This window comes from Colossoma macropomum, unplaced genomic scaffold (assembly GCF_904425465.1).
Source record: "Colossoma macropomum unplaced genomic scaffold, Colossoma_macropomum, whole genome shotgun sequence".
NCBI lineage: Eukaryota > Metazoa > Chordata > Actinopteri > Characiformes > Serrasalmidae > Colossoma > Colossoma macropomum.
This window is the reverse complement of record NW_023494800.1, coordinates 30,867,090-30,885,335: the sequence shown is the minus strand read 5'-3', so window position 1 is coordinate 30,885,335 and position 18,246 is coordinate 30,867,090. Positions and strand designations below refer to the sequence as shown.

Genomic DNA, 18,246 nt, shown 5'->3' with positions numbered 1-18,246 from the left:
ATGGTACTGCCAAGTCTCCAGATGTAGGTCGCGACAAAGGTGTTGTGACTTGGATGAGTGGCAGATAGAGTTCTTTCACTGTCTAGCCATGCTCTCCAATTAATATTAACCTTGCTCAAGTGCACCTTGCTGTTCTTTCGGCGCACCAAGATGGTTGTAAAAGTTTATTTTGTCTTATTTAGGAGACCAAATTCAACACCCTTTGATTTACAGCCAACGGACATTAAAATCTAAAGGATGTCTAATCAACACAACAAGAAAATGTTCAATCCAAGCAGCTGTTTCTGTAAACATGATAAGGCCAAGTCTCACACATACCCTCAATATTATGACCACAGACGTGCACAACAAACACTCAACTAGGCTAACACCATTTAACATCAATAAGGGATATGTAGCCCTGTGGGCAAAATCAGACTTAGGCCTATATGTCATCAGGCATACTATCAGCCATACTATCAGCCATGGTCTAATCATAAAATGTTTACTGCAGCTAAAATCTTTAAGAAGAAAAAAAAAGAGATATACCATCTACAACAGGGAAGAAAACGCATCGGTTAACACAAAGGAGACCAAGGGTAAAAAGGAGTAGTGAAACATTATGCTAAACTGTTTCTTTACCATGATCCTACAGTTCTAAGAAGTCTCGGGACGACTTTAAATAGCACTGAGTGGAACATGAAGGGAAGCAGTATTAGCACTGGGAAGCACAGTTGCACACTTAAATCTTCCACACCAGCTTATGCCACAATTTGTAACTTTAATTTTGCACTGGTATTATGAGTCTGTTTTAGCCATGTCCGTTTCTATAGGGGAGATGTAGCTCGAGCTGCATCTTCGTTTTCCAGGTGGCTGTTTTGAAGCCTCTGTCAAACATGCCACAACACCTTGATGAATGAGGCTTTGCACATCATGGGACATGGTACTATGAAACGCAGCTACTCGCAAAGGAGCTGCTTGTGATGTCTAAAATTACCACCACGAAACCGTGAGATCTGATAGATGACTCAGATGTCCACTTCTCTCGAAGTCGAGGCCAGCAAGTTGCTGGTTGTGCATGGACACTCTTACTTAAGCATGTTGTAAGAGACTGTTGTAATTGATATATCTTTCATAATGAGGAAGGCAGCAGGACGGCTTGCATTAAAGATACTTTTTGCATCAACCTGCGTTTCCACATAGTAAACGGGTAACATTTAAAGTAATACTTTGGGGTGGGGGAGAGGGGGATTACTCTTCATTTCTGAAGTTTGAGAAGCTGGAATAGAGAGGACGCCCTAGAAGTGCCACATTTTTTAAAATTACTTCAATGATTTTGATTCACCGTTTTAACATACTGCACTGCACTAAATCCAATAAATCAGGCCTAATTCTGTCATTTTTAATGAAACATGTGGTTAGTCAGGATTCTTGAGTACTGATATCTATGGTATGTGTAGAAAAGCATATTACAATGTAATTTATCACAATATGATTAAATGCAGTCATATTGCCCAGCCCTAACTCAAGCTAACTGGCTCCATGTGTGCCAAGAAAAGATGCAGAGCCCTACGTTTGACATGAGGCCAATGGCAGAACAGCAGGGCACACAAAAGCCCTTGGCTCGATACGAACGATGTGCAGTATGCTGTCCTGTGTCTCCCTGAGCCAAAGAAATGTGAGCAGTGCTTTGGGCTTTTCTTAGGGTGGGGTCACCTATTTAGCTGCCCTCACTGGAATTCTCCAGTACAGTGCAACCCTGAGTCTTGATGAATAGCAATGTGGTGCCCCTTCAAGTTACCTTAAAGGGATAGTTTACACAATTTACCCTTTAACCCCACATGCAGCTCATCAGCCAAGAGATGTTTGGCATCTGAGGTTTGCCTGGCCAACAAGTAATTGAGGCATATACCCTTCCAATTAGCACTCAGTCAATCTGCAAGTCTAAATCAACCAACGGCCTCAAAATTTGTGGTTCCACACTGTATTTTACTGTCACTTATGAAATCACAATTAGACTCAAAATTAAGACTTCAAGATGGCTATTTTTATAGTTGTTAGCTACGCAATGAACTTTTTTCCATGTATATTAATATTACTCTTCTTAACTTGAGACATTGCGCTGCGATGATAACCACAGTGACCTGGTCAGATCAAATGAGTCTGATGCGCAAGCATCTAAAATAGCAGTAATGAACATAAATCACGGGCTACATAATCACCTTTTATAAGTCATAAAAAGCACAAAGCTAAATAAATGAAGCCCTCATGCCAGTGATATGCTTTCATGTACAGGCCAGAGCATCATAACTAATGCCATGCATGAGTCTTAAACCACTAAGCGCTGTATCTCTGCTGCTTGGATACATTAACAGCAAACACTCATGCTGGACACACTTGCATGCAGGATTACTCTCTGTATGTCTTTGTTTTATTATCCTCAAAGAAAGGAATATGTAAAAGGAGTAAAAAACGCACAAGCTATTGTCTACAAATGACGTCTAGAGTGCATTCCTACTAATTTTAACACTGAAGTGGGATATGAGTAGTTTTCCATGTTAGATAAGTAATGGAAGCTACCTCTTCAGATGAGAACTAAAACCACAGCTAACTGGTACGACACCGGCTGCTGATGAGGGCTCGTCCTCTTACATAAGGTCTTTTCTTCTCAGTGGATGATGAGCCACCAGTGATTATCGTAATGGAATACGGCACCTTGAGCGGTTCACAGAATACTCAAATACCCATGCACATCCCCAGTCTAGAGCAGTGGTTCTCTAAACAGTTCTCCTGGCTTTTGCTCTAAACCAGTTCCTGGCTATACCAATGCTGCTTGCAAGAGCAAATGGGGCAGTACTTTTCTCCGAGGACGAACTCATTCACCCAACGTGAATGTCCGTGTGATCTATGTGAGAGACCAATAGAACACTGAGGATGTGAAATGGGCGCTGTAGTTAATTAGCTAACTGACGTCTATCGGTTTTGGCCGATTTTAGTGGTGTTTTGAACTCAATTACTATTCATTACATTTATACAGTTTATCTGACTGCTTTCCATTGTTGGACAGCTCGCTGCTATCCTCCACCATGATGAAAATAGTGTTGATGTCACAACTCGCAGTTCATGCTGCATGTTCTATGTAAGCGACTTCACCATCCAACATTGTGGTGCCTTCTGAAGGGAAACTCTCAATGGCTCAGGCCATTAAGAACACCTGGAATACCTGGTGAAGGCGTGTTAGGAGTTCAGAGAAAAAACACAGACTGCAGAGGAAGCGGCATTAGGGCTGGTTTGGGAACCTCTTGTTTACAGCATAGTTTCCAATAGCACTGCACATTTTAGTGCTGTCACTGCTTCAACACACCTACTTCAACTCAGTAAGGGCTTGATGATAAGCACGGATCAGATGTCTACTGCAACTTCATCCTACATATAAGATCAATTACAATTACTACTGCATTTACTTCAACTTAAAACCATGAGAGCATCATTTACACACTCAGCAGGGCAGGTGTACCTCAGTGTAGTTTTACAGACAACAGGAGAACAGGTCCAAATATGTTTAATTTCTATTCTAGTATGTTTTTGTAAAATCTATCAGTTGGGTATATAAAGTTTCAAAACATGAATCTAAAAAGACAAAGGTTCAACAATACTTGCCAGTGTGGTTTAGAGTCTTTTCAGAACCAGGCTGGAGGCAACTTGGACACACTATCCTTTCCCTGTTTACACGACCCTCACAGTATCCAGATCACAGACAAAGAGTCACAACCCACCACTGTTTGTGCAGAGAGGTCCTAGAACCCTGACTCAGTCATGCTTAGTCAAGCTCATGCTTACCTACACAGCACAACACATCTGAAATCTCCATTTCATTCAGCATAAAGGCCTTCAACCAGTTCTTCTGAGATTTACAGGGTACTTTCTATAGGCGTGTCATTCAGCAGGTGTCTTAATAATGCCACTAAATAGGACACAGAGTTTCTACAGATTCTATGATGAAGTAAAAACACGGATCTGAGCAATTCATTGTCACTTACATATATTCCAAAAATACTGAAGACATTACTAATCATATTAGTAATCACAAATGGAACAACTGTAGTGACATCTAAACCCTTTTGACCAGGCTTCATCAGATGTATTCATAGGTAACAGAAGAAATTTCATAAAACATTTGGAAGATTTGGTTGCCGTGTGAACCATTCAGGAAGAAAGTGCACAAAAATCCATCTGTTCGTCATAACACATAAAAACAGGGAATTGCATAACCTCAAAATTTGTGCTTTTGAGTACCAGAAAGCCTCACTACACAGTTGTTTTTGAGTTTCTTTGTACACAGGAGGGAAAAAAAAATAATGATTGCAAATTAGAGGTGTGTGTGATAAATAAGATGTCCAGTTTGGGATTTCAGGTATTTCCTTTCTGTACTCATTCCCAATTTCTGTTTTAATTACTTAATAAAAGAGATCCATAACTAACATCTGTGGAGGACTGCTACAGACACATCTGTAATGCCAATTAACCTCATATATATGTTTTTTTTAATTTTTAAAATGTGTAGAATCCCAAAAGGCCGCAAAGCTTATCACATCCATAACGATAATAAAACGCACCTCTAACATGAGAATGAGAGTTTTGCCTGCATTCTTCCCAAAACGTTACATGACAAAATATATGAACTGTCTCAAGGATGCTATGAATAAATTTTCTACACTGAAAGCGTTCAAATCTCCCACCACACAGCGCTTAGGCTCTCTGCGTTAGCTCTGTGCCAGCTGTGTTTACCAAGGGTGTTTAAATTAGATCGCACATCCACAGCTCCTAAACAACAGAGTTAAATTCTCCTTACCTTTAACTCTGGTCATTCACCTGTCATTTTTAGGTCTGTACAATGGCAATCTAGCTCTTATTCTGGTCTATGATTGAAGCTCGAAAAATCTGAATTAAAGAATAATTTCAAGAATCTGAAAACTACTTAGTGCTGTATATGTGGCATTTTAACTGGGGTGATTTTCTACTGATGAGCATGTTAAGAGCAACAGTGTAATGAACTTTGTTTTGTACAGCCTGTATTGTTTTTGTATCTTGTATATATTGCACTATATATAGCAGGGGTAGGGAACTGAGGGCTGGAGCCAGCAGAGTGTGCTGATCTGCACTAGAACACCAACTAAACCTAATAATAATAAATAATCTTATCCGCAAAGGGTTGGAGTGGTTTTGATTGGACAGAGGCAATATGACAAAATATTATATATATATATATATATATATATATATATTATATATATATATTATATATATATATTCTCATAATAAATTATGGCACAGCACAATACAATGCGGTTTTCTGAACACATCATTAGTACCATTTAAGTTGACACAGTGCAATGCAGTGAGCCAAATATTGAGTAAAAATCATTGTGTTCAGTTTTTGATGGTAATTGTAAAACATAACATTTTTCTCTGTTCAAACTGATCAGATATCTGAAAATATAAATATCGTGACATACTGTGTAGAGTAAAAAAGTACCATAATATATATTTTTGCCATATCGTCCACCTTTAGGCTTCAGGTCTTCATCTCAACCATGAGCAGGTACAGTTTATAACTCAAAATGTGTGCGTGTCAAAATTCTGCTTGATATGAATGAATAGCTGCAGCCCTCCGTGGATGTGACTAGAGACCCCTCCTGAACTCTCGCTCCAGATGCTCTGACAGACAGACCACCAAGGCTTGCGTATTCTTTTTCTTGAGTAAAACGAGTCAACATGGATTAAAAGAGCCCACCGTCATTATTCATTTATTTAGGATCGCGTTAAGACTGAGCCTCCATCAGCCAGCCGAGTCACGTGCCTCGTTCAGGTAACTGAGCCAACCGTCAACTTATCGCACCCTCTCAGCTGCACTGTTTTCTGCTCGCCAGACGGCTTCACTCACCTTACACGTCCAAATAAAAGCAACAAGCCACGTCTTCCTCACAGACCATTTCGCTCTTTTGCGTTTTTAGACTCAGAATGTTCACTATTCACGAGTGTAGTCGCTCTTTTTCTTAAACACTTGCCCTCTTTCGTTGCTACAGTCCCCCTGCAGCAGCAGCAGCAGCTCTCAGCCCTCCCAGCTTCAGCGCCGTCAACAAAAGCACACAGCAAACCCCGAAGACTAGCACGCCAGCTAGCCGAGTTAGCCACTTTGTGTCAGGGGAGGCTAATACATCTTTTAAAACGCGTACAGCTACAACGCATTACGTACGAAGCACTTCGGTACACTTGAAATCAAATACGCGTGACAGAGAGGGAGAGAGCTCTCTTTCCAGCTCTTTCGCTGTTATATAGGTTACGATTAGCTCGATGCTTCCATGCAGCCAACGAGGAGAGACACGTACCTGAACGCGGGGTCGTCCTTGTTGCATTTCGGCGGCGGCGAAAAGGCGTTTCTTTTGTTGAACAGTTTGTGGAAGAGCGTGGGAGGCATATTGGACCCACTTTTATCGACATTAAAAAAAAGTCCCCCTTTATCTGCTCAGTTTCTGAGACATACTCCGCTCCTCGAACCTGACTCCATTTGTGGCCTAGTCATATGACAGGCATTAGTCACACGAGCTGCTTAGAAACGCCACCGTCCACTGCTCGGCTCGCCCATTGGCTGCTATTCTTGGGTGAGACCACGTGGTCGGCCAGAAGCGCCGTGTTGATGTTTTGGGGTTAAACTTCAGTTCGCGGAGTTCTGCCTGCGAAAGCAGGACATGCGGAATCAGATCCATTACAAAAACAACGAAGCGAGTCCGTGTTTAGCGCTCGACTACCGGACACGGTTTGAATTCCGTGCCAAAACAGTTAGGCAACAACACACAGCATCTTTATCCCGCAGTTTTCTATTTTAGATCACTCCCCTGATGTCATGATCTGTGTAGGGTGATGTACCAAAAGCATTGCTCATGTATTTTATTTTCGACCTCTTTAATCCTTTAGAATTAAGCGGGTTGTTTTAACCGCGCATTGGACACTGGTATATGTAAATTGACGTGTTTTGATTGGCTGCCCTGTATGGCACATAATTCAAAAAGCAGTCCGGGCTGAAACACTACTTCTAACTTCAGATTGAGGGGGCGGAGCTAAACTGCTGTAGGTCAGAGTATGTAAATTATATGTAAATGTGTTTATTATCATTACGTCACATGAAACAATACATTCAAAATGGGCTGTTTTTCGCAGTTTTCACAGCAAGGTACGGAACCGTCACCTGGGTGGTACATCTCAGTACCTTTAGTTAGGGAATACCATACCAATTGTGCCACAATCCACTGAAATATTTTTAAAGTTGTATTGACTCCACACACCCCGTCTCGTCTCCAGGCTTTTTATTTTATTGTTTTAAAACATTAGCTTATGAAAAGATACAAATATGTACTTTTCCCACTTTGAAAACCGTAAGGTGCACAGTTGGATCTTAAAACCACTGTTGTACCTTTGAGGCACATTTACACTGTACCTTTATCTCTAACAGTGCACATCAAATTTTTATTTTAAAAGTTAAAATTACACATTTTATCGTTTTGTCATTTGCCCTACCCTAAAAAAAAAAGTTAAAATCTTTATTTAAAGCATTCTATTTATGCATACTTTTGATTTTTAAATGTAGCTTTATCTTCCAAATAAATATCAGAGCTGTGATGTTTTCCCCCTTCATGACCAACGATGTGATCTAAAAAATGACAGCAAAAACAAATCTGACAAAATTGCAGCCATGGGCTTCAATTTTCACCACTCTTTTTTTAAGCATTATTCACACATCAGCCCCATTTACTCCATTTAAAGTAATGGACTCAACTCGGTCTTGCAGACCCCCTCCTAAGCCTTTTATGAGTTTGATCAGGCGTTAGGGACAGGAAATCAATGACACCATTTTGTGCAGGGTTCCGTATTGTTTTTTGCATAGTGTGTGTTAGACTTGCTAATGTCAAACAAAATGAAACTTAAAAAACACACTAAGAATTTTATAACCTTTAAAAAGCTGTGTTCGCTATTTTGCCCACATTTCCCCAAAATCCACCAACAAAGTATGTAAAAACATCATGCTTATTATGGTCTGGGGCAGTTTAAAAGAAAAAAAAAGAAAGGAAACAAACTCAAATACATCAACACAATCAATGCTGGGGGTTAATTTTTATAATTTTATTTATTCATCTTGGTAATTTCATTTTCTCTTACAGGAAATTCTTTTTTTCCACAATGACACCACTACGCCAGCAGTCAGACAAAAAAAAGACAAGTGAACATCCACATATTAATTTTAAAGACATTTCAAAATTCATTTTTCTCCTTAAAAAATGCAAAATATAACAATCAAGACAACAGGACACAAAACAATGTATTATTTCCAAATGAAAAAGCATCATTCAGAATAATTGCAGGCCATTTTCAAAACCCTGCTTCAGTAGAGAAACATTTCTCTTAGGAAGCGCTGTCAACTTTTTATCACAATAAATAAATGTTCTCTCTTCCATGTTTAGAATCTGACTCATTTGAATTCCACTGAACTCTCAACTCATGGTGCGTCAGTCTTCTTTGCTGAAGTCATAAACTGTTAGTATAAATAAAGACAATGCAACTTGTCAGTATCTAGACTTTGCATAATTCTGTAGAAAAATTTGCATCACTAAATATGTTTGTGGAAGGACTTCCACTTAATTTCTGCACTTCTTATTGGGCTGTTTAAGATGCCGCTTTCATGAATGAGCAACAGAAAGCAAAGCATCTTTGACTTTGTTTTTGCTCTGAGCAGATTTAGCTATGACCATGGTACTTCCAGAAATCTGTTTTGATTTCCCGATTTACTGCCAATGGAAGCCTAAAGCGTTATGCACATGAAAGACGTGCAATGGTGTCATGTTTACTACAGATTAGGTTGCCCTCTGCTGGAACAGGTTGTAAATACCTCTTAACATCTCAACACAACACACCACACGAAACAGACGAGACCCTCCGCCTACCTTAACTTTTGACATCCTCAGTCTGGGGAAAGTCTGTGAAGGTAATCTAGAGGGAACAAACAAGCAGAAATGTACAGCTTACAGCTTATTGTAGCAAATAACACATTCCCTCAACATGTACTTCAGAGGCAAGAGATTTCTCCCATTCTAGTCCTAACAGACCCCAATGATACACAGTAATGGTGCACAGATAAGGAGTTTTTATGGCACATGCAGATTTCTTTACAGCCATATTTTAACCTGAAGCAGCTAAATGAACACATGAAACATACTAGCACAGTTCTAGTACTTTCCATTAGCCACAATATACAGTATAAATGTGAGACTGCATTTCATTCATTAAATTTCCAGTCAAAATTTTCAACAGATACTTCTGAGTAAATTAGTTATAAGATAATCCACTTGCAGAAGGATGAGGAAAGTCAAAGTGAAAAAAAACAGGAGTTTCCAAAACCGTTAAAAAAAAAAAAAATGACTACAGGATGTAGATAAAGATGGGACTCCTAATAACCATGCAAGACCTGATAGACGACTAACATTGTCCAGATAAACAGATAAACAGAACTTAAGTTTCATCTCTGAGAGAGAGGAGAAAATCAAGCTGCTTCAGATCTGAAAACATCCACAGGTGTTTCTCTCCATCCTCCCACTGTGAGAAGATGACTTAGCGCTATGGGTCTGAAAGGATGTGTAGCTGTCAGGAAGCCCTTACTAAGAAAAGGAAAGAGACAAAAACCAGTTCAGCCCTCAACATCACTAAATGCTGGATTGAGAGGAGAAGAAAACACAATCTTCTAAGACAGAGCTTTGGAGAATAACTTGTACTTGGCCATTTTGACTAGAAATTAATTAAATGAAAGATGGTCTCCGACTTTTGCACAGTACTGAAAATAACATTTGCTCTTTAGTGGCCCAAACTGGCATTTTGAATTTGTACATAAAAATAGGTCCCTATTTAAATACTATAAATGAATGGCTGATTGCCAATAACGTGTTCGGAGCAAAACCCTGCTGTTTCTGATTGTGCATCTCTACTACACAATCCTCACTGGATTCACGTTATCAGCTAATTAACAAGTCAATTATCAGCAAAAGTGTCAGAGCTGCAATTAGCAGATCTGTGGTCCTCCAGGAATGAAACCAATCAAGTCACAGTACAGCAAACAGAATATTTCTGAGACCCCTACTTACCGGTTTGGTCGGGAAGTGGAAGGTGTAAGTCTTTTTCAATCTTTGGAAGAAAAGTTGTTTCTCATTTTCATCAGCAAAGTCAAAAAACTTAGCTGTCTCTGAGGAAAACTCCTGGGGCTCCATCAGCTCTTCCCTCACGCCGCTCAAGGCGTTCCCGCTTAGTTTAGTCTTCTGCACATCACAGGCTCGGCTCTGAGATTCCACTTGAGGATTAAGCACTGTTATGTCTCGTGTGCTCACAATGTCGTTGAATGTCACCTTTCTGCATTTTATGGGCTTGTCTCGTCCAGTCAGAGGCTAAGTGAAGGAATAGCATATTTCACATTTTAGCACCTTAGTCTCAATGACACTGGAACAGTTAATGTGCTGCTAAATAGCTAGCCTTTTTGAGCCAATGCCAGTGATGGAAAGAATAATGAAAATCCCTACATAACCTTGAACCCTACATTTCATTGTCATTAAGCTTAAAATATTACATTCATATAAATATAAAAATAAACGGACAATAAAGAGTTATTCAGTAATTTGTATAAATGATTTAATATCTACTATGAAACATAGAAGTTATGTAGCAATGACAGTCAGAAACTAAAGCGTGGGCCGACATATGGGCTCTCAGGGTTTAAGGTTTTAAATAAGACCACTACTACTGTAGTGACCGTTAACCTGAATACAAGTAAAAATATTAGTACATAAAGTTACTGAAGCAAGACTAAAAAGTTTAGACAAAGCTACTCATGTTAATGTCAATCTGAGTTACGCTAATATTTGCCTGACAGAAAAAAGGTCCAACATTCAAGAGATCACTGGTTTACAGGCTGCATAAGCTAACCTATTAGTTGTCTAATGCCAACTAGCTACCTAATGCTAGCTAATGTAACTCCCAATAGTATACATAAGCCCCGGCTTTAGATTTAGCTTGTTTAACAATGTGTTGTTTGTTGTTCTACAATGACAAATAAATGGGGAATAACTATTAAGGACAGATTTACTAACATAAACTCCATTTTACTGTTTAAAAAAAATTATATTAATAATAAAAAAATAAAAATTAAAAAAAACAACAGCTCTTGTGATTTACTAAATAGTAAACAGCTTTTTTAAACAGTCATAGTAAATATTAAAAAAAAGGGGAGGACGCTGCTCTTGCTCTTTTGCCTCATTGCCTATGCATTCATAAGAGTTTCCTTCCTTCCATCAGACAAATATTCAGTCCTTAATGAGCCAATGCAGGCATGTTTGAGCATGTTGAGTAATTTCAAAACAGGATTATTACCCTTCTTTTCACAACAGGAGAAAGAACAACAACCCTCTTCGTTTCAGGAGTCTTTTCTTCAGCTCCAAATGTTTTGAAGTCGCTTCCTGCATGCAGAACAAATTCAGCATTTAAATGCAATTCCTGCAATCTACACCATCCTGCAGAAACAGGGCAGAGAGTCAAAGGGAAAGGTGAATACCTGCTGTATTCTTTGTTGATGCTGATGTAGTTAAAGGTGAGGAGCTACGAAAAAAGCAACAAAGTTTAGCCAATTTTTTTTTTAAAGTTAAATATTCAAGTGATATTTTAAGTCAAAACAAATTGATCATAGCCTTTGCATGGGGATCAGCGTTTATGGGTAGATATGATAATATAGTCGACAATTAGCATACATTAGAAGGCCAGACATATCAATAACAAATAAACTAGAACATACATTTTGCATAAGGGGTCCAATTAACTTTATTTTGCACTTGGGCCTACAAAAGATCCTTGTTCCGGGCCTTAAAAGGGAATTACACAGGTATTTCAAAATTCCTGCATAATTCAGCAGTTAGGATGTCAAAGTCATTCAAAGCGGTTTGATCTGAAATGGTTCATTGCAGAGAAATCTCAATCGACAGGTTTCTTTACAGTGACGCTGATAACCAGGGATTGTGATGTCTACAACACAAATATAACCACTTTACTTACTATCCAAAGCCACCAGTGCACCTATATGTGTCTTCCTAAATGTTATATGCAATGTTCAGAGGTAAAATAGAGGTATATCTGAGAAAAAAAAAAACAACACCTGTACAACACCCTGCATGTACCGCTCTGCCATGAATTGATAAAAGAAAATACACCTGTTAGGCCAAAACCTCAAAATTATCACGAAACAATGTCTCATATCAGACAGTGTATTTATAACCCTTTCATGTAATCACTTTTTGTAAGGTTGCTTTAAGAGCCCTTATACGCTTCAGATGTCTGGTTCCTATATCCATCACTGTGAACAATTGTGACTCTCTTAAGTTTCTCTAGAACGGAACATTGCACATCAAAACACTCTACAATTTTGTATACATCCTAACCATTTAACAATGCAGAAATTATATCTGTGGAATTTCAAGTTCAAAGTTTTATTCCTAGCAACGTAGGCTAATAAAAACATCATACTCAACAATGTCTGAAAACAGCTGGCAAATACTTATAACTAAAAATATTCAATATTTCACAGGCCAGCTTAAATGGATGGATAAATTCATATGCCAAACTCAGTTTATCATCCTAAGAATTCTAGTCATTTGTTTAAATAGCTTGAAGAGGTCAATCATTCAATAAGTAAACACATCATTTCCAAATATAGCTTCCTGGTGCATCTGTAATGTCCACTAAAAAACCTCTGTAGGGGAAAAAAAGAGATCAGATCATTCTGAAACATGCCCAAGACTTGTTGAACTGTTGAAATTATTTATATCCTATAAATTATAAGGCTTGAAACACTGAATAGCACATAACTGGCCTAGGTTTAACCTCTCAAAATCCCTATAGACATTTAAAAGTTAGCAAAACATTATACAGAGAGGAATGAAGCAGTGAAAACACATGACCACTTTACCTAAGAGGTGACACAGGCTGAGGGGGTGACAGACAAAACCACTCCTTTGCAGCTTGCCCATGAAGTACAGGTGAGAGCTCTGTGGGAACAGAGCAATTAAGCAGTGAGACTGTTTCATATGTAGTCATAAAACATTTACCTCATAATACTTTCAGCAACCAGGGCTCTCATTTTTCAACCATGTGAATGCAGTTTTGTTTTTTCTTGTGCATATATTTAAAACCATTTCTACTCCTACTTATGTAGAGCCCCCTGGTGGTAGCACAGTAAAATTGCAGGTAAAATGATTAAAAACATCCATACATCGTCAACTGACAGAACAACTGCTGACGAAGTAAAATCTCATAAAAGGTGCATCTAAAAATGGATTGTGTTAATGTAGAGAGCAGCTGGTTTTGCCTTTTTTTAACGTGTGTTGCACTGGGAGAGTGTTTGAATAACAAAGGATTTTAATTTTTAACCCAATAAAATCTGTAATATAAAAAGTCGCCATGTGGCAGAATTCAACTACTCAACTACTCAACTATTAGTAGGGATTGTTCTAACATGTCCAGCACCAGATATTACTCCTAATTGGGCTTTCCCAGCTCATTTAAATGGGAGGAACTGTGTTTTATTTGTTCTCCTGAGGTCCAGTTATAGCATTAGTGTGGTTTTAGAGTTGGTTCTTGCAACATCATAGAAACAGTACATTTAAAAAAGGCTGTTTTTGTAGTTTTATTTCCATAAATGGACTGTGTGGACTGGGTAGTGAATAGTACCTTTTTAAACCTTTCTAACAACGTTTACATATTACTTCAAAAGCCTGTATCTCAAAAAAAAAAGCATGAAAATTTTTGTTTTTCCATGATATGAACCCTTTAATTTTGATATAAAGTAAGTGTCCAAAGTAAAAATTATATTTTGATGTTTGGTTTGAATTATTAAATAAACATTATTAAATAATTATTGCATGTTCAAGTTAAAAAGCAAAAGTTTGTACATATAACAGTCCAGTCCAACTTTTCATGCAGTGAATTTGGTAACTGGGGATTTTGTTGTTGGGGTGTTTCTTAGAACTATAAAGTATCTATAAATATCTGAAGTGTCTATAAAATGACCAAAAGTACTGAGAATATTGTCTGTCAGCTGCTGTGACCGGATTCTAAATTTCCAAATCCAAGTTTGGAACCCTTGTAATTGTCCATATAATTTCAACAGTTCAACATCATGTAGGCTAGTGGTATCAGGAATGTTTATATATCCCAGGGCTCCAGACCACGCCATCCCATGGATGAAAAAATAGCGTGTAGAGCGATGTTTAAAGCATTTTGGGACACTTCTGTGTGCGTATGCATGTGAGCTAATGTGTGTGTGTTGCTATGTGAATCTGTAATATGGTAGTTAAAAATTCGAAAAAATATATTGTAAACAAAGCAGTTTAATATTTGGGATGGTAAGTTTTGACTTTGGCACGGCTGACACTGTTTTTCTGGACTATTCTGAATAAAGATAGTCAGAAGCCCACACAATCATATCTGTGAATAGAATAGAACCCATCATTGCATGCATTACCTAGAATGGAGGAGAGGTTTGGAGGTTGTTGCATGGCTATATCCATCGCGTGACTGAGGTCGAGAAGAGTCGAATTCTTAACATGGCGGTGCAGTACTTCATCTTCACTGACCAAACCTGTACCCTCATCTAAGAAAAGCAGAAAGAAGGACAATCATTTTTCAGGATTTTCTCAACAGTTGCTATTAAAGCCAACAATGCAAAACATTTTCATTTTCATAAACCAATCTGCTTTTTATACAGCAGAAAAGATTCTATCAGTACCAGCAGGACAACTGCATACCATAACTACCAGCTTTGCGAACCAGCTCAATGGAAGGAAGTGTCTCCTCTGTGTCCGAGTCCGAATCCATACAATCCAACAAAAAGCTGGACACACCAGAGGGCATAATCATACCTGAATTGTAACAGAGTGGAGCTTTACATTTGGATAAGTCATACACACTCATTAGGCAATTTATTAGGTACACCTACCTTATGTCTACACTCACTGGTGCACTGTGCAGTTCCACCTTTACAGACTGTAGTCCATCTGTTTCTCTGCATGCTTTGGAAGCCCCCATTTACTCCATTCATCAATGGGACCCCCACAGGACCACAACAGAGCAGGTATTATTTATATGGTGGATCATTTTCAGCACTGCAGTGACTCTGACATATGAGTTAGTGGGTGTTATGCTGGTATAAGTGGATCAGACACAGCCGTATTGCTGACGTTTTTACACACTATCCACTTCCTGTCCACTCTTTAAGACACAGCTACCTTGCTGTAAAGTTAGAGACAGTAGCTCATCTACTGTTGCACAGTTTGTATTAGTTATCCTCTAGTCCACATGTTCCAAACCCTGGACATGCAGTACCATCTGCCCTGCATATTTGTGGGTTTTCCTGCTCTAAAACACCCAATTCAACTCAGAAATGACTTGCTAATTAACTTTTTAGTTCAATCATGTGTTTTGGAGCAGGGAAAACAGTAAAACATGGAGGGCAGTGGGTATGAATTCTGAAACACTGCTCTAGCTCTTCATCAGTGGTCAGTTTTTGATGGATATTTCTGGCAGGTGGACTTTTCTTAGTCCAGTTGGGAGACTGACTTTAAAAACTTGTGAAACACTGCAACACATACAGACCAACATGCTGTCACCATATCAGTATCACTGCACTGATGAGAATGATCCACCCCCCCCCCAAATGAAACCTGCTCTGTGATGGTCCTGACCATTCATGACCGAACGGACGGAAAGAGGAGCTAACACATTAAGCAGAGAAACACATGGACTACACTCTGTAATTACAGAACTACAAAGTCCACCTATATGATAAGAAGACAATGAGGGCAGATACAAAACAGGTGTACCTAATCAAGTAACAACTGAGTGTACAGAGCTGGAACTCGTGAACAAATTGTAATACTTTGACTAAAAAAAGCTTCAAACCCAACTTGTGCTGTCTTGGCTGGGGTCCTTGGCGCTGGGAGTCCCTATTCCCTGGTTTTAACACACAAGATGTAAACGGACACGGTTTTGGATGGCCTGTAAAAAGTGAAGCCGATCTGTTACAGGTAACCTACCTTACTGTAAACTCTACGGCCTTCGAAACGTCTTCCATGTAGCTTCATTACTCCTCTGTGGAACATTAAAACATTACAAAAGCAGTGAAACTTTTTTCTTACCAAGCTACCATAGCTTCTTACCTTCCTTGAAGGCCCAAGCCATTATTCCGCCGCGTTTTATGTAAATATGACGGCAGATCTGCTGAAATAAATCAAATAGAATACAGTAACCATTACAGCCTCCACAGTCTGGCACTTTCTCATTAGAGTTCTTCAGCCAAGCGTTATTATCAGATATTTAAGACTCAAATTAGAAATTAAACCAGTATTTCTACAACACCTCGGTAATGAAATCAGTAAGCAGCGCTTAGCTAGTTAGTAACGGCTGGTTAACTAGCTAGCCTAGCTGTCAGTTTGTTTATTAATGCAGGTTAGCTTTTTCAGCTAACGCTTACGCACTAGAGGTCCTCATTGGAGTCATGCTGCGGCTCTTTCTCGGGCCGGGAGCTGCGACGTTTACTTTCCCCCTCGAATCGGCTCCTCTGCTCTTATTTGGACGCGTATGTTTCAGACGGCCCATTACGAAAAACACTGAACTAAACTAGTTAACCGTGTAGTGACTACAGGAGACACCAGAGCTTCAGCACTGTTATTCCCGGCCGAAGTCCCGCCTAGCTAAAAGAAATCGCTGCTGATTGACACGCCGCTCAACCAATCACTGCTTAGCTCGACTTCCTCCGTCAAGCGAAAGGGAAACTTACGGAGCCCCGGAGGGGACGGAGGGAAAAAAAATAATAACGAGCGAACGTTTTGCAGTTCGTACGCACGTTTTCCTTTATTTGTGGTCACGATCTCTTAAATCGTTCCCTCGTTTTCTTTTAAACGTGCGCACGTTTTCCCTACTTCGTGGGTACGTTTTTGTTTATTCGTGATCACGATTGTCTAATTCGTTCTCTCGTTTTCTTTTAATCGTTGTCATGCTTTATTTTTAACTAAACGCACGTTGCTTATTTTTTTTATTCGTGCGCAAAATCAGTGTTGTAGATACAGGTCTGTTTTTTGTCTGGTGCAGAAGTAAATAACAGCTCCCTGAGACTCTCTGACGGGTTTTGATGAGTTAGATTGATGAGATAATGAACAGAGATGCTCATCAGGTCTGATTTTGATTTGGGGGGTTATGAGGAAACTGCAGCTCCTCTTCACAGCAAACGGCCCTCAGATTCATCAGTGCTGCTGCAGTTTGGTGGTGAAATGAAGGAAGACAATAAACTACAACCACAATCTCCACTAAACCGCACTGTCTAATGATCATATTTAACAGAGAGAGAGACGCTTAGCGCTGTTTCTGCTCCCGCAACAAGCTGCGGTGTTAGAGATCATCACACAATTACAGGAAGAAATTTTCAGCGTCAACGTTTCAACAGACTCAAATTAAGCACACACTGAAACATGCATGTGGAATGAGGTCAAATGGCGAGAGAGTTTAATAGATCTATGGATTAGATGTAGATATATTAATGTGAGGATGTTGAAACGCTGGTCATTTCTTCTTGTAATTGTGTGATGGTCTCTAACACCGCAGCTTGACCGGGAGCAGAAACACCGTGGGCCGTTCGCTGTGAGGAGGGTCTGCTGTTTCCTCATAACCCCCAAATCACAATCAGACCTGATGAGCGTCTCTGTTCATCATCTCATCACTCTAACACGTCAAAACCCGTCAGACGGTCTCAGGGAGCTGTTATCAAAACACAAACAACGAGCGTTCAGTTAAAAATAAAACCTGACCACGGTTAAGAGAAAACGAGAGAACGAATTAGAAAATCGTGATCACGAATAAAAAAAAACGAAACCACGAAGTAAAAACGTGCGCACGATTAAAAGAAAACGAGGGAACGATTTAAGAAATCGTGACCACGAATAAGAGAAAACGTGCGTACGAACTACAAAACGTGCGCTCGAATTAATTATTTTTTTTCACCTCCGTCCCCTCCGGGGCTCCGTAGAAACTAGTTACCGTGTGGATGTACATGTTGTCTTTTCACCTGAAAAGATTTTAAAATAAATATGTTTGTTTATCAGCATTTGCGATAGTGTTTAATAAAGTGACTGTTTA

The 18,246-nt window shown here is 39.2% G+C and overlaps 2 protein-coding genes across 13 annotated transcripts in view; both read right to left on the bottom strand.

The window, feature by feature from the left end:
- fnip1 (folliculin interacting protein 1) overlaps positions 1-6,601 on the bottom strand; it is a 33,020-nt gene extending 26,419 nt beyond the window's left edge. For 2 of the 3 annotated variants that reach the window (XM_036587985.1, XM_036587987.1), the window contains exon 1: positions 6,369-6,601. In XM_036587985.1, coding sequence (XP_036443878.1) covers positions 6,369-6,457 — 89 coding nt within the window. In that variant the 5' untranslated portion in view covers positions 6,458-6,601. Of the gene's footprint in view, positions 1-5,923; positions 6,335-6,368 lie in introns of those variants that run through there. The other variant, XM_036587989.1, reaches the window with a different exon arrangement.
- Positions 6,602-8,142: 1,541 nt separating this feature from the next.
- Positions 8,143-16,836, bottom strand: LOC118819948. 10 transcript variants are annotated; one of them, XR_005008213.1, is made up of 12 exons: positions 16,593-16,836; positions 16,275-16,335; positions 16,152-16,206; positions 16,023-16,068; positions 14,865-14,978; positions 14,582-14,710; positions 13,028-13,106; positions 11,624-11,667; positions 11,443-11,528; positions 10,167-10,463; positions 8,976-9,686; positions 8,143-8,566 (listed from the first exon to the last, which is right to left on the bottom strand). XR_005008213.1 is itself a non-coding variant. In XM_036587971.1 (12 exons), exons 1-11 carry the CDS (start codon positions 16,711-16,713, stop codon positions 8,977-8,979), a joined length of 1,077 nt encoding a protein of 358 aa, XP_036443864.1. In that variant the 5' UTR covers positions 16,714-16,836; the 3' UTR covers positions 8,143-8,566; position 8,976. The 10 variants fall into 10 exon arrangements, 9 of the variants coding, with proteins under 9 accessions (XP_036443864.1, XP_036443865.1, XP_036443868.1 ...); XM_036587971.1 differs by having other exon boundaries at positions 8,976-9,021; XM_036587972.1 differs by having other exon boundaries at positions 8,976-9,021; positions 16,275-16,332; positions 16,593-16,835.
- Positions 16,837-18,246: the final 1,410 nt, after the last annotated feature.

Coding starts and splice junctions, on each gene's coding strand:
- LOC118819948 (XM_036587971.1), bottom strand. CDS start 16,713: ATGGGCCGTCTGAAACATACGCGTCCAAATAAGAGCAGAGGAGCCGAT. Junction 16,069..16,151: donor GCCGTAGAGTTTACAGTAAG/GTAGGTTACCTG, acceptor TGTTAAAACCAG/GGAATAGGGACTCCCAGCGC. Junction 9,022..10,166: donor TCCACTTCCCGACCAAACCG/GTAAGTAGGGGT, acceptor TGTTCCCTCTAG/ATTACCTTCACAGACTTTCC.